This window comes from Pieris rapae, chromosome Z (genome assembly GCF_905147795.1).
Source record: "Pieris rapae chromosome Z, ilPieRapa1.1, whole genome shotgun sequence".
NCBI lineage: Eukaryota > Metazoa > Arthropoda > Insecta > Lepidoptera > Pieridae > Pieris > Pieris rapae.
The window spans coordinates 3,120,842-3,134,956 of NC_059534.1; the positions used below are offsets into that span (position 1 = coordinate 3,120,842).

Sequence of the window (14,115 nt, forward strand, 5' to 3'; positions counted from 1 at the left end):
CAGAACTTTCTTTAAGAAAAAGTATTTGGTTGTTGCAATCCGTTAATCGACTTCAAAATAATAAAGACTTATATTCACTATTATTATTATTCACCGAAACCCCATTAGGAAGTTAAAAATCTTTTCGCTAGAAATGAAGATTCCCAGTAGGACTCTGTTTCTATAAAGCTCGATACTAATCGTCGAAATACAGGACATGCTCTAAATCAATATTTCCAATTAAAGAGAGTGGATCGATCAAAACGCCTTCTGTCGCGATATGTAGGAAGGCACAGAAATATCCTCATGAGTTTCTTACTAACGTTCCAGCAGGATTCAGTCACATGCCACTAAACCCACGACCCAAGCCTGGCGTTAGGGGAAATTTCTAACGTGATTTCTCTTTGATGGTTTTTTTTATATTTTTGTAAGACTAAATTGCAATACTTAACAGCAGCTAAAGCAACCGATGTGAATGTAATAAAACAAAATAAACACCAGAATAACAAGAATAATTTGTAAGAATCGTATCATATTTGCTACTGCCATTTGGGAAGCAAGCGTGACTTATATAAATAAAATAAGAATTTTTATGAGAGTGAAAACTATTTTAAACAAGCGACCAATTTGAGTGAGGTCGCGTGAAAATTATGATGTCTCTGTAAGAAAATGTCGTTAATATTTACACATTATTTAGAGCGAAACGGGCAATGTCTTATAGAAAAAACTATGGTTGATTTTTATGTTGATACTAGTTAAAATACTGAGGTCAGAAACGAACCAAAACTATTTTTAACAACTTTACATAAACCAAATTCTCATGAAGTATTGTTGTGTATTGTTACAGTGCTCAACGTAGCAGCAGGCAAGGCACCGATGCAAGTGTCAACTGAAAGCACGGGTGTACCTCAGAAAGCCCTAGACGGGAGTACTGCGTCCGCATTTAGTTCGGAAACCTGTACCCTCACCAAGAAGGAGAAAACACCCTGGTGGTATGTCAACCTACTAGAACCGTACATGGTTCAGCTGGTGCGATTGGATTTTGGACAACCTTGTTGCGGTAAGTGTTACAGAAGTATATTAGAAATTTTCTCTTTAGGGCATAGGAAAGGATGTGAAGAAAATACATGACATTTACTATCGCCATACAATTATCTCCTCATGTCTATTGCACGTCTTGATGCTTCGGAAGTCGGACATCACGTACAACACCACTGCTTCCATCTCACGAATCGTCAATGGCCTCAGAAAATTTCGGGTCTATTTGTTATGATTGGTTGAAAAGTTACTCATTAGTACCTATCATGAGAACAATAATTAGAACAGCTGAAAACTCGAATTTTCTACTACTTTATCTGTATCAAAATTTAAAGCTTCAGTATGTGTCTTTGCATTTAATTAGACACTATAGAGTGTTTAATAATAACAATCAAACATCGGAAACAATGACTGTGTCAAATATAATATAGCTAATAATATAGTGAAATGTAAGTAAAGTTATATTAATAATGTGATAGCAATTTTCACTGTACGCACTACGTATGCATTATCAAGATTGCCATTTGCCTTAAATATCCGTTCGAGCGTAGCACTTTGTTTTTCACTTACACTCTACCTTGAAAATTATACCATATAATAAATGTTGCATGCTACTTGATGAAGTTGTTTAGTATCCCACCAAGAAAATGTAAAGAAATGAGAAAATTCAAACATATGCGATTTAACCGAATGAATCATTTTTGGCTGAGTGAAATAAAAATTGTATCAGATATTGTTTTTACATTGATTGTTTTATTAAAAAAAACTGTGATAATTTGGTAGATTTTAAATTTAGATAAATTAAAAAGCTATTTAAATGTACGACATCCCACAGACAGTCCCAAATGGCTTAAGTACAGTCCAGTACTCCATTACATGTTAAAATCTTACATTATAATATGTAATAGTTTAAATGTGATTAAGCCCATTATATACTTTTGTGGCTGCAGTGTCAGGTTTAAAATGACTCTCTTCTACAAATAAAATAAAGTGCTAATATTAATTTTCTAATACACAAAGGAAGAAAGCATCGTTATAATTTATGGTTACCTAGTTTATTAAAAGGTTGGAACATGTTAGTAAATATCGACTACAAAACCGGTAGATCAAATTTATAACAATACTGGTAATAGCTAGAAACCCATAAAGGCAAGAAGTTATCTAATAATAAGTTGACGGAGCGTTTCCAACTTTCCACAATTGAATGTTCCCCATAATTTTATAATAGTTCTGCAGTTTGCGGTTAGGCACCGCGAAGAAACCTTCGGATGAAAGTTTTGAGACAATCAACTCGGGCCGTAACGAAAGCGCCGTGAATTGAGTAAAAACGATTGAGTTCTCACACAGTGAAGATGAAGTAATTGACTGATTAATTCATATTAAATAGATCCGAGAGGCATTTTTCTGCGACAGCGCACGCGATGACGAGCTGTGACCCACATCTTTTGCATAGTGAAAAGAGGATGGCATATTCAGAGCTAACTTAAAGTATTTAATAATCATTTTTATTTAAGCATTTACTACTAAGAAATAGGACAAGCTTCTATACAACTTAACATTGAGAGATTAGTCCAAGTGATTGGTATTTATTCTATTAATAAATTAATGAAATCAGTATCGGTTCTTAGCCATAATGTACAAATTAGTCCTCAGTGTCAAAGGACTAATTGGTATATTATGTCTAAATTATTTGTAGGTTCTAAAGTTGGGATTTAGAAAAAAATCAAGTACCTGAACTAACAGTATAAATTTTTGCAGGTGCAAACAAGCCAGCGGTGGTGGTCGTTAGAGTGGGCAACAATCGTCCTGATAATGGGACAAATCCAATATGCAACCGATTCACTGGATTCCTTGAGGAAGGTCAACCACTATTTCTTCCTTGCAACCCGCCAATGCCTGGGGCATTTGTCAGCGTCCATTTAGAAACTCCCGCCGCAACTCAGCTTTCAATCTGCGAAGCTTTTGTGTACACGGATCAAGCATTGCCGATTGAGCGTTGCCCACAGTTCCGAGATCAGCCTCCAGGCAGTACTTCTACCTATAATGGAAAATGTTACGTGTTCTATGACCGACAGCCAGCAAACTTCAGAGACGCGCTGACCTTTTGTCACTCCCGCGGAGGGACCCTGGTAGATGAGAGCAACCCGGCACTGCAAGGATTTATCAGCTGGGAGCTTTGGAGACGACATAGGTGAGTTAGGCTTGCGAAAAAGAAATGGGCTCTGGCGTTTATTTCACGTTATTTTTTTATTCCACCTGCAATCAGCCTCTTGGCTTTTATCAGATTTCAGTTGTTTATTTCACGTGAATTTGATAGAATTTAGATGACATATTTGAAATTATATACCCACTTGAAGGAAAGCTTATTTTCCATATGACTCAGTGATTTCAAGTGTATCTTAGTAGTCATGCTCTTATTATTCTGAAGATTGAAGGAATCGTTATGAATTGAATGGACTCCATTCAATTTGATATGTCCTCGATTACGAATAGCAATACAATTTTCGTAGTGTTTATGCAATTATTTTACATGTATTTGTACAAATTTAGCCGTGAAACTTTTAAAACTCAAAACAGTTCTTTTGGAGTCTATTCGTTAATTTTTTTATATCCTCTGAAGATAAATGAGTAATGCAATGGTATTTACAATATTCTGTTAAGAGGGTAGTAATAAAAAAATATGCTTGTTTGAGATATAAGGCAAACGGTCGTAATAATAGTCGTTCATTAAGAGCTAACAGTGACTTCACCATGTTTTACTTAAAAAATGTAACAATATATCAAGCTAAATTAACCTGATATTTATTTGTTTTCATTAACATTTTCCTATTAATATATATATATATACATATAATATAACCAATAATCCCGGAATTAATATTCCACTATTCTTCGTTGTAGTTGTATATTACTGTAGACTACACAGTAATACACGAGTAAGAAACAAATGACCCATTAGTCAAAATCTCATAACCTCAAATTAAAAATTCACACCTATATACTAAGAGTCAAAGAGTCCTCCCTCAAAGGCCGTCATCGTAACCTATCGTAACATCGTAACCTACACCCCTATTCTCTAAAAAAAATTCACTAAAATAGTCCTTATAATATTTGAATGCTAGAGCCCACGTAATTTTCATACTTCAGTCAATTTATATTGTCTAACGGATGAGTGATGACTGCATAAATGATATAAAAGTGAACTTTACTGTTTCCACTGATGCGATATTGATGGGAGGCAGGTATTTACTGATATAATCTAGTTGTGTCGGAACAGCTTTGCGTAATGTCATGAGTTTGATTGATGATTTATAGACGTTGGAAAGAGTTTTTGTTATGAATGCACCCATGTATATTCTCAATAATCCATTTATTTAAATAAAACATAACAATCGAGTGAGAGTTGGCCTAGTGGCTTTAGTGTGCGACTCTCATACCTGAGGTCGTAGGTTCGATCCCCGGCTGTGCACCAATGGAGTTTCACCTACTTGCCTATTAGATTTAAAAATGATCATGAATCAGATTTAGAAATCTGAGGCCAGGTTCCTAAGAGGTTGTAGAGCACACCACACCGCGAATTATTTTTTAAACATAACTATCGTATACAGTATTTACAAGTTTTTAACCTACATAGTTAAAAAAAACAAATTCTTTTTCCTTGGGCGAGGGAAACACCAGCTCAGCTATCTACCAGGCTCCAGATTAAATCTTTAATCACCTGTGCACTAAAACCCCACGGCCCAAGAGTCTACTCCAATGGGAACAATATGGAAGAAAATCTTATATATTTGAGACGTGTATTATTATCCGCCTGCTTTGCGACAAGATCGAACATTAAATGTTCGATTAATCTTAGAATTTTTATTTCAAAGCGCATTCAAGGACATCGAACCCGCAAAATATGCACAATTAAACTTCAATATCACGTAAATCAATGGCTCAGTTGCCAGTTGCTTTCAAATGCGGTTCTGGATTCAATTCAAGTCTGTAAACACGAAAATCTATGATCAAAGGGTGAATCAGTGAAATATTTTGATGTGGGTATCAGCATCCAATATTCCTGTATATTCCAATCAACGGGATGCTTTAAATAAAAGACGATATTATTTTCACTCTATATTTATCAGGAAACAACAGAATAATGATAATTAATTAACTGCTATTAATGCTGTGAAATTAAATGCTATGCTAATTTTAAAGAAGAGCGTCACTCCTACGATTTAGGTAATCGCGCTTAATAGACTAAAAAAGCCTGAGTAAAAATTATTTGCAGCTTTAGTTCGTACAACGTGGTATTCAAATAAACGCTTCTGCAAACAAATTAACACCTCATTCTTACTACTACGTATCTTCTATCGTACGTACTATGAAAGGAAACGTGAATTTTTCCTTCTTTGTTCTTAGTATATGTTTCTTTATAAAAGCTTGTCAATACACACTGATACATTGGTATGCACACACTGATATATTGGAATATTAAAATATATAACTAACATATCATACACGTAGAGATATTAAAAAATAAACGAAACCGGTGAGTTTTGACCAAAACGCATTTAAAAATTTAAATGTTGTTAAAAATTATCTTTATTTTACAGAATAATATACTAAAATCATATTATGTTCTGTTTGTATAAATGTAACCATAGCAGCCTTGTTTATGAGCGCGAAAAATGCATATAAAAGTAGTGTTTTAATTTACTGTTTATGTTGGTACTGTGGCTATGTAATATCTGTTCCCAGTCCATTTATAAGCTGCGTTAGCAAATACCTCAGCGTTCTCTTGTCATATACGAGTACGTTGTTTGCTCTTCATGTACATAGTAAAGAGCCGAACATGCGTTTGCGCTCGAGTATGTACTTCTTGTCCACTCGATTTTTTATGTCACCTCGAAAAATGTGCTCGTCTAGAAGACACTTATTTACTTTTTCTTAGTACGTTATGGGCAGTATTTTACAGCTAAAAAATTTATATTGTTAAATGTAAACGATAAAATCAATTTTATGTTATAAGTTTTTACTGTTGTAAAAACGTATTACATATTAATGCGAAAACAACTCTTTTTCTTCTCTTGATCATATAATGAGTTTATGACGCTATTAACGCAGATTAAATCGTAAGGCACGGCAAGTTCATTATAAATATAAAAGCAAGATACAGTATATAACGCTCTCTATATTCATTGTACATATCATAACTTAAAGTATCGAGACTTATATATATATATGTATATATATGTATATGCAACTCGGCCCATGAAACCCCAAGCATTCTCTAGCATCACATTTTCAGAGTGTCTATTTTCTGCCTTTGAACATCTCGCCGCGAATACAAATATTGGGAATATAAGTATCTTTACGAGCCTGGTCTTTTGCTACTACTATATGCACCTAAATGTGATATGACCCTATAATAATTTAAAAAATCGTATCGTAAAATGGAAATAATTATTTCGTCAATTAGATTCGTTCCTACCTACAAATTTCGTCATCCCACCTCGCTGCGTACGACTTTCCCGGTTCTATTTTACCCAAGACTTTCCCTGTGGCATCTGCAACCGACAATGAGTCTGTATAAGATATCACGCGAATTAAACACCCGTTGTAGTAGTTGCTCCGCTATACATCAGATTCATGATTGGAGCGAATTGGGAATGTAAACTAAACCAGTTACAAATCGAACATACATTACAGCTATCTACGGTCCGTTATTTGATTTTACCTATAGTTTGTAACATTCAGTTTCGATAAATGTTAGATTAGTATGTATATATGTAGTAATGTATTAAAAAGAGGCCTTACAAAAATTAACTCTTTATTAAGGAATTTAAAGAAATTTCTACTGCGTCTGTAATGCTCCCGGCAAACTTAGTGGTATTTTTGTACTATTTATTTATAATGTTTAGCAATAGTAATGGTTAAAAAATATCGTATCTGAACTTCTAATATTCGATATAGTGAAAAAATTACAGATAATTTGTTAGCCTTCGATATATTTAAAAGTGGTACAGATCATTATTTTTCAACAGTTTATATAATTACAAAATTATGTTATGACGGTATCTGCAATATGTCATAATGATGAATTTATTCTCACGCTAAAAGTGGGTGGTCAAAAGCCTGTTCCTTAGAAATAAGTTTCACAATATTTTTACGTAGCGTTTAACATTGCACGTGTACATATTGTTTAAATGTGACATTATAATATAGCATATAATATGAACTAATTCTTTGACCGAAGAGCTGGCAGCTACCTCGGATAAAGAACTAGCTATTCAAAGAGCTGCTAGTATCTTCGAAACCTTGCCTATAAGGACTCCTTTCAATAATACGTTTTAGTAATATATTTTAATGTAAGTATATGTTCTAGATGTGTAAAGGAAATTATAAAATTACATAGTATATTAAAACATTCTTTACATCATCTTTCTTCTTTGGCTTAGTTCAAGAGGTAGACTACGTGACAGTGAAAACGTTGTAACCAATTCAAGAGCTTTAACCTAAAATAGCTGGGTTTTACACGTTTATCTAACATTACAATATCTTAATATATATATTTCTTGTGTGCGTGTGTATGTGACTGAACTCCTCCTAAACGACGGGACCGATTTAGACGAAATTTTTTGTGTGTGTTCAAGGGGATCTGGGAATGGTTTAGATTCACAATTTTGTCCGCTGGACAATGTTTTTTTAATTAATTTTCAATTTATTAGTTGTTGTTGATTTTGGAATGTTTTACATTGGATCCGACAGACGGCGCTACCATCGCAGTGTCAAATTTTAAATAATATTCGAATTTTAATTTTAGTCTGTCCCGAAATTAAAAAAAGGTTTTGTTATCATTGTGTTATATCGTGTGTGACCATGTGCTGGATCGTTAGATATTGTCATAACATTTGAATAATAATTTTCATCAAAATGGCTTATTAAAAATTGAAATTTTGAAATTAAAGACGTGTAGACAGGACAACGTCTGTCGGATCCGCTAGTAACTATATAATAATCTATTGACATGGGTCAGAACTGTCGCGAACTATATTTGTCTGAGGTCGTCCTAGAGTAAGTGATGCCAACTCCAAATACCATTAAATATCGACTAAAACCCCTATAACTTTATTGTGCACTCGGTTTGAAAAGTAATATCAAATACATTCAAGTAGTATTTATAGTTATTTTATATAAATTTTACACATTTACTTTTAGTAATATGACTTAATAATAATATTTATGATTATAGTTATTAAGTTTTGTTTCGTTAAATTTAATTGTTCTCACCTTATGATATATGTTTTGCTTTTTCGTTTCATAAATTATTTATAGAGCTTTTTTTACTTTTTTAATCGTTGAGGTATCTATCTATATCCATCAATCAATATATATCTTGGGTTATTCGATATTACACTTGGACTTTATATTGAGTTTTGGGTGTTGGTTGGGTTCCTTTAAGGTTTGATTAAATTAAAAAGTTATCGAAAAAAGTATCCCCTAAAAATCCCCTGGACGTCATGCTTCCTGCTACATTGTCCTTCAAGTTGGCTCTCCTTCAAGGGGAATCCTTCAAGTTGGCATCACTGCCTAGAGTGTGTTGTAACACATGTTACAGGTAACTTGACAAGTTAGTGCAAAGTTTGCCAAATATTAGAACAAAAGACTTAAACGACACCATACAGCGATTAAACGTATCTCGACATTTTCATCTTTAAACACCTGTCGGGTTACATAAGTTTTAAAACAAGGATATCAACGATTGAGTTCTTGATAATACCGATTGTTTATATTGAATTTTAAAACAATTGTTTTGCGTTGCGAAATCTGTGGGAAACGACTTGAGCATTTGTTTTCATTGTCAATACTAATGTTACCTAATTATGCAAGCTTTTAATTTTGAGTGTGAAGGATATTTTTTTCAGATCACTTTTTGTGATAAGTCGATGTAACGACAAAGTGCGTAGACATTAATTATTCGAAAAATATCAGAATTTTTTATAAATAATATAATGGTACATAAATAGTTCTAAACAAACAAAACTAGTAAATGTAGAATGATTACATAATTTTTTTACCTAACTTTGCTCCAGGTCAAAACGTAACATTACAAATCATTGCAAATCATTAATTCGTCACACTGCGAAACATATTTTTCTGGCTGACAGAAATCATGGATATCTGTTCCACAGGAGTGACAGCAGCAGTCAGTATTGGATGGGCGCGGTTCGAGATCCACAGGACCCCAACAACTGGAAGTGGGTTAACGGAAATGACGTAACCATTTCCTTCTGGAACTCGCCGGGCAACGGTGAAGGTTGCGCACGCTTTGATGGCAGCCAAGGGTGGCTCTGGGCAGACACTGACTGCCAAATGAGATTGAACTATATTTGCCAACATCGTAAGTAATTTATTATTGCATTGCGATGTATTGCTTATTGCGAATTTTGGCAGTGCGATTGTTGTTTTCTATTTATTATAAGTTCCTTTATGTTTATGTGACGGTCTTTTGTTTAGAGCCCAAAGCATGCGGACGGCCTGAGCAACCTCCGAACTCTACGATGCGAACGGAGAGTTTCGATGTTGGAGCTACGGTGGAATACTCATGTGACGACGGTCACTTGCTTGTCGGCCCTACTGTCAGAACATGCTTAGAAACAGGCTTCTATGATGAGTTCCCTCCCGTCTGCAAACGTTAGTTCAATAATTTTTATATTATTACTTTTTATATTTACTTTCTTATAAATATTATGTACAGCTACACTGTAGCACACACATAAGTGTGTCTATCGAGTGTCTACTTTATCGCTGGCAGCATTTACTCGCTGTATTGCGACACTTATTCTTTGAGCGAGGAGGGCACCAGTTCTAGGATCATCAGTACTGTCTACCAGGCGCCAACTTAATATTTGATTAGCGCTTGTACACTTGAACTCCACGGCCCATGAGTTCCAAATGGAACAAAATGGAAGTTGGAGGAAACTCTTATATTTGAGCCGTTTTATTTTTCGCCTGCTCTATGGCTGCCCCTTTAACTACGATGCAGATTCTATTTACGCTTTCATGAATAGTACAAAATCAATTAAGTGTGTGCAAAAACGGAAAAAAAATATTTTGACTCAATCTTTCATCAGATTGTTTTAACTCGGCTTCATAAAATCTTTTTTTTTTAATTTGAGCTAGATTAGTTCAGTTAATGAGGAACTAATAATATATGGGATCAGGCTATGAGCGAATTAACACGGATAAGAGCTGAGCTTCTTTAAATTCGTTGAAAAGTAAGACGAGTCATAGTATTTCATAGTAGATTCATTAGAATGTATGTCGCAAATGCCGGACAAATATCTAGTATACCGTATACATGAACACGAGAATACGGAAGAGATCGACTTACAATCAAACGTGGGTCAGTGAGGACAACAAATGACCACTGACATGGATTCTCTGTATAACAGCAATATTTAATCTATATTCGCTGTGGTGGAAGGAAGTAGCAATTTCAATACTCAACTATACAATATTTTCAATATATATTTTTAACAATAATCTAATCTACATAGTAATAATTAATAGATATTTATTTCCTCAAATAATCTTACTTGTAGGAGAACACCGCTAATAAAATTTAATTACAACGAGAGTAAAGTTAATCAAACAATATAAAATGAATTTACTTTTATAGGAAAACGGTCAAATTAGTTAGACTTCCGAACTTTAATTTACATACATCAGATATCGCCCTAGTGCTAAGTGATTATATAAAATATATTATTTAGATAATTGAATTAATTCTCAGGAGATAAATTATTGGCGCAAGTTGGGGCAGTTTTACATAGAATATTAAATGTATTATTATTAATTAACTTATGTCCGTAAAGTGTAGGATATCATTAGCAAAATATAATTTGTAACTACACTATAGAAAAGAAAGAGATAAATAACAATAAAATAAATAGATTTCTAGCGTAAAAATTGTTTTAATGTTTGGAGAGAAAAAAACAAAAAAATGCGTTTGATTACAATTTAAAAAAAACCTGATTAGAAAACCTTGATTATAACTATAAAGAATATATATAATATTTCAGGTATAGATTGCGGTTTCCCTGCCGAAATACCTCGCGGAAGTTATGAGCTCATCAACAATTCGGTGTCCTATCTCTCCCACGTGCAATATTCTTGTGAACCTGGCTACGAGATGGTGGGAAGATCAAGGCTCGTCTGTGACATAGATGAGCGTTGGAATGGTCCACCACCGAGATGTGATGGTAAATAATTACCTCGGTTCCTTTTGATTATTGGTATTTGTATAAACAAATGCATGTCAGACAGATGCATGATGTCTGAAAATATTCATAAAGCAGAAGAGTGTAGGGTTTGTAAACCAAAACTTTCCTAAACTGGGTTCAAAATTTCTCTTAAACAATAATTTTATATCTTCCAGCTGTATATTATTGGCATACGTAAAAATATATTCTGTGTCTTCTAGTGGTGCGATGCGAAGACCCTCCAGTGATCCCGAATGGTCGAGTATCGATCAGAAATAAGCCGTTTGTCTATGGTTCGGTGGCTGAGTACTTCTGCTCAAAAGGATTCCTGTTGCATGGTTCACAGTTAGTCACTTGTTTACCATCAGGGACCTGGGACAGCCCTCCACCGCACTGTTACCGTAAGTACCTTGCCCATGAGCAATTATATTTTGCAAATTATCTCCTCTGATATCATGGTTGTAGGCCGTAGATCCTATGTCATACATCACCGTCGATGCAAATGGCAACCTCGCTCACTAGTAATAATTTCATTTCTTTTATTTTTAGCTGAAGAACGACCCACAACGACAACCACTTCAACTACAACAACAACATCAACAACAACGTCAACAACAACAAAAGCACCAGAACCAACTACTACATCTACAACTACGTCAGTCACTACAACACCACGACTTATACTTCCCACCAGGCGTCGCAATAGACCCACATCCGTTGAACCTAGGCCATCTACGTTTAGACCGACCTCGCCAATTACGGATACCACGAAACCGAGCACAGAACGAACCACTAGGATACCTGTGAAGAAAGTAACTGTGTTAGATTCGGAGCAGTCTTCCACCAGTCATGTGCCACAGATAACAGTGGCAAGTCATCCTAGAGAGAATCAGGTGAGAATTGTTAAAAAAAACCATATGTGCAATTCACACATGGTAGAAGTGAAACCTTCAAAAACATTTTTTTTATTATTAATCATATATAAATTAATCATTTTCCATTATCTAAATGTGTGTGTTCTTTTAAAACAGTATATTTTAATGATAAATTTTAATTTATAAGTTTAATATAAATTTTTAATTTGGGAAAAACTAAAACATCGAAAGTTTGAAATTTGATCAAATGAAAAAGCGGCAGTAAAGAGAGGCTGTATAATGCCTGCTATCTCATTTTCTCCCACGTTAAATCATATGATGAATTGATGTTTCTGTCTCTCTTTACCGCTGCATCCGGTTTGAAATCACGACGATTCGAAAGAAGTTTATCTATCTCATTTTCTCCCACGTTAAATCATATGAATTAATGTTTCTGTCTCTTTTTACTGTCGCTTTTTCGTTGCATCCGGTTTGAAATCACAACGATTCTAAAGAAGTTTCACTTCAAAAATAATTTTAAAATGAATTTCTTGCATCTTTTCGATTTCATCACAGAAAAAAACAAAAAAAAAACAGAATTAATTAATTTAAATGATTTCAGATATTCGGCAATGGCAACAATATAAGAACTGAGCAAATTCCTAGAGTGAATGTGCCGTCGCCAGTGGATGGAGATCGTCGAGAACCAGTCGGTGCTAGATTGAATATAGGTGCTGTAGTTGCACTTGGAGCATTTGGGGCCTTAGTTTTCCTAATAGCCATAATCACGACCATTGTTATACTTGTCAAGAGGTAAGTTTATAAATATATCATACCACACATAACTATTGATCATCACACAAAGCCTGCTTAGCGTCCCGGGCGGTGATGAAAAGAGTGAAAATATTAACAATGCATCCGCATTGTCATCATCATTCGATGATTTCTTCAACTACGGCTGTTAGAGTCATGGTGTGAAAATCTAATATAATGTTCTTCCCGCCGATTCGACCACGTCTGGCCATGTACTCAGAACACATTAGTTAGTTTCATACTGCAATTGGTCGGATCTAGAGCAGAACCTGTTAGCCTTAGTATGTACTTATCATTAAATGGTTCATCTGTTCTGTTCTGGTATCAGGTGTTAGTGTAGTTACTTCAATACATTATAATATGATTATTTTTAAACAGGACTATATAAGTGTAAGAATCTATCCGTGCTCTGTGATTTTAATTACCATCTACACTTTACAGAACATAAAGTACCTTAAAATATAAATGATGTTTCTTTAGCTGCAACCCTAATCACATGCAGTTAGCAGCTATATATATATAATAAATCCTTAAGTTTCTGTACTACTGTATAATTATCATAGTAATCGTAAAAATTGCCGTGGGCAATGATGACTACTGTCGGACCTTATGGATGTTTTAATGACCGTTGTTTTTGACATACATTAACATAATATATGACGCTAGTGGTGGTCGCAAGCAGCGGACAGCGCCGCAATTGCCGGCCCGTTTGTACACTTTGTTGGCTCTTCCATTTCCGGACCAGCAAGTTGGAAGGCGTGAGATAGCGCGCACTCACAGGCATACACATCGCGCCGGACATTTCTCCAACCCCTTATAGAGTGCGTTTATATTTTAAGGTACAGCACTTGACCACGGTGGCTGATGTCTTCCTACAATTTGAATACCGGTCGTAATAAAATCATAGGATCTTTGGGTCCTCATTTCTTAATCATTCAGTCGTTCTATAATTAAAGTACCAAACGTCATTGTTTTGAATCGTAAGATTTTTTTAACAAAATCTGTCAAATGAAAATTGTTTTGATTGTTCGATTTAATGTAGACGGAATATTTGTTTAAACTATGATAATAAAGAACAATTAAATGATATATGAACAATGAAAACATAATTAGCATATGACAATAAAACATAATTAAGATACTTTACAAAACATATATTAAGTTAGGAATTAGCCACCGTG

At 34.5% G+C, this 14,115-nt stretch overlaps 1 protein-coding gene across 4 annotated transcripts in view; it reads left to right on the plus strand.

Moving 5' to 3' along the window:
- Positions 1 to 14,115, plus strand: part of LOC111003385 (CUB and sushi domain-containing protein 3) — a 38,366-nt gene that overhangs the window by 22,270 nt on the left and 1,981 nt on the right. For 2 of the 4 annotated variants that reach the window (XM_022273845.2, XM_022273847.2), the window contains exons 3-11: positions 827 to 1,039; positions 2,776 to 3,208; positions 9,195 to 9,403; positions 9,520 to 9,696; positions 11,088 to 11,267; positions 11,489 to 11,668; positions 11,817 to 12,160; positions 12,744 to 12,934; positions 13,601 to 13,755. In XM_022273845.2, the coding sequence (XP_022129537.2) occupies positions 827 to 1,039; positions 2,776 to 3,208; positions 9,195 to 9,403; positions 9,520 to 9,696; positions 11,088 to 11,267; positions 11,489 to 11,668; positions 11,817 to 12,160; positions 12,744 to 12,934; positions 13,601 to 13,754 (2,081 nt within the window). In that variant the 3' untranslated portion in view covers position 13,755. The remainder of the gene's footprint in view (positions 1 to 826; positions 1,040 to 2,775; positions 3,209 to 9,194; positions 9,404 to 9,519; positions 9,697 to 11,087; positions 11,268 to 11,488; positions 11,669 to 11,816; positions 12,161 to 12,743; positions 12,935 to 13,600; positions 13,756 to 14,115) is intronic. The other 2 variants (XM_022273843.2, XM_022273844.2) reach the window with 1 other exon arrangement.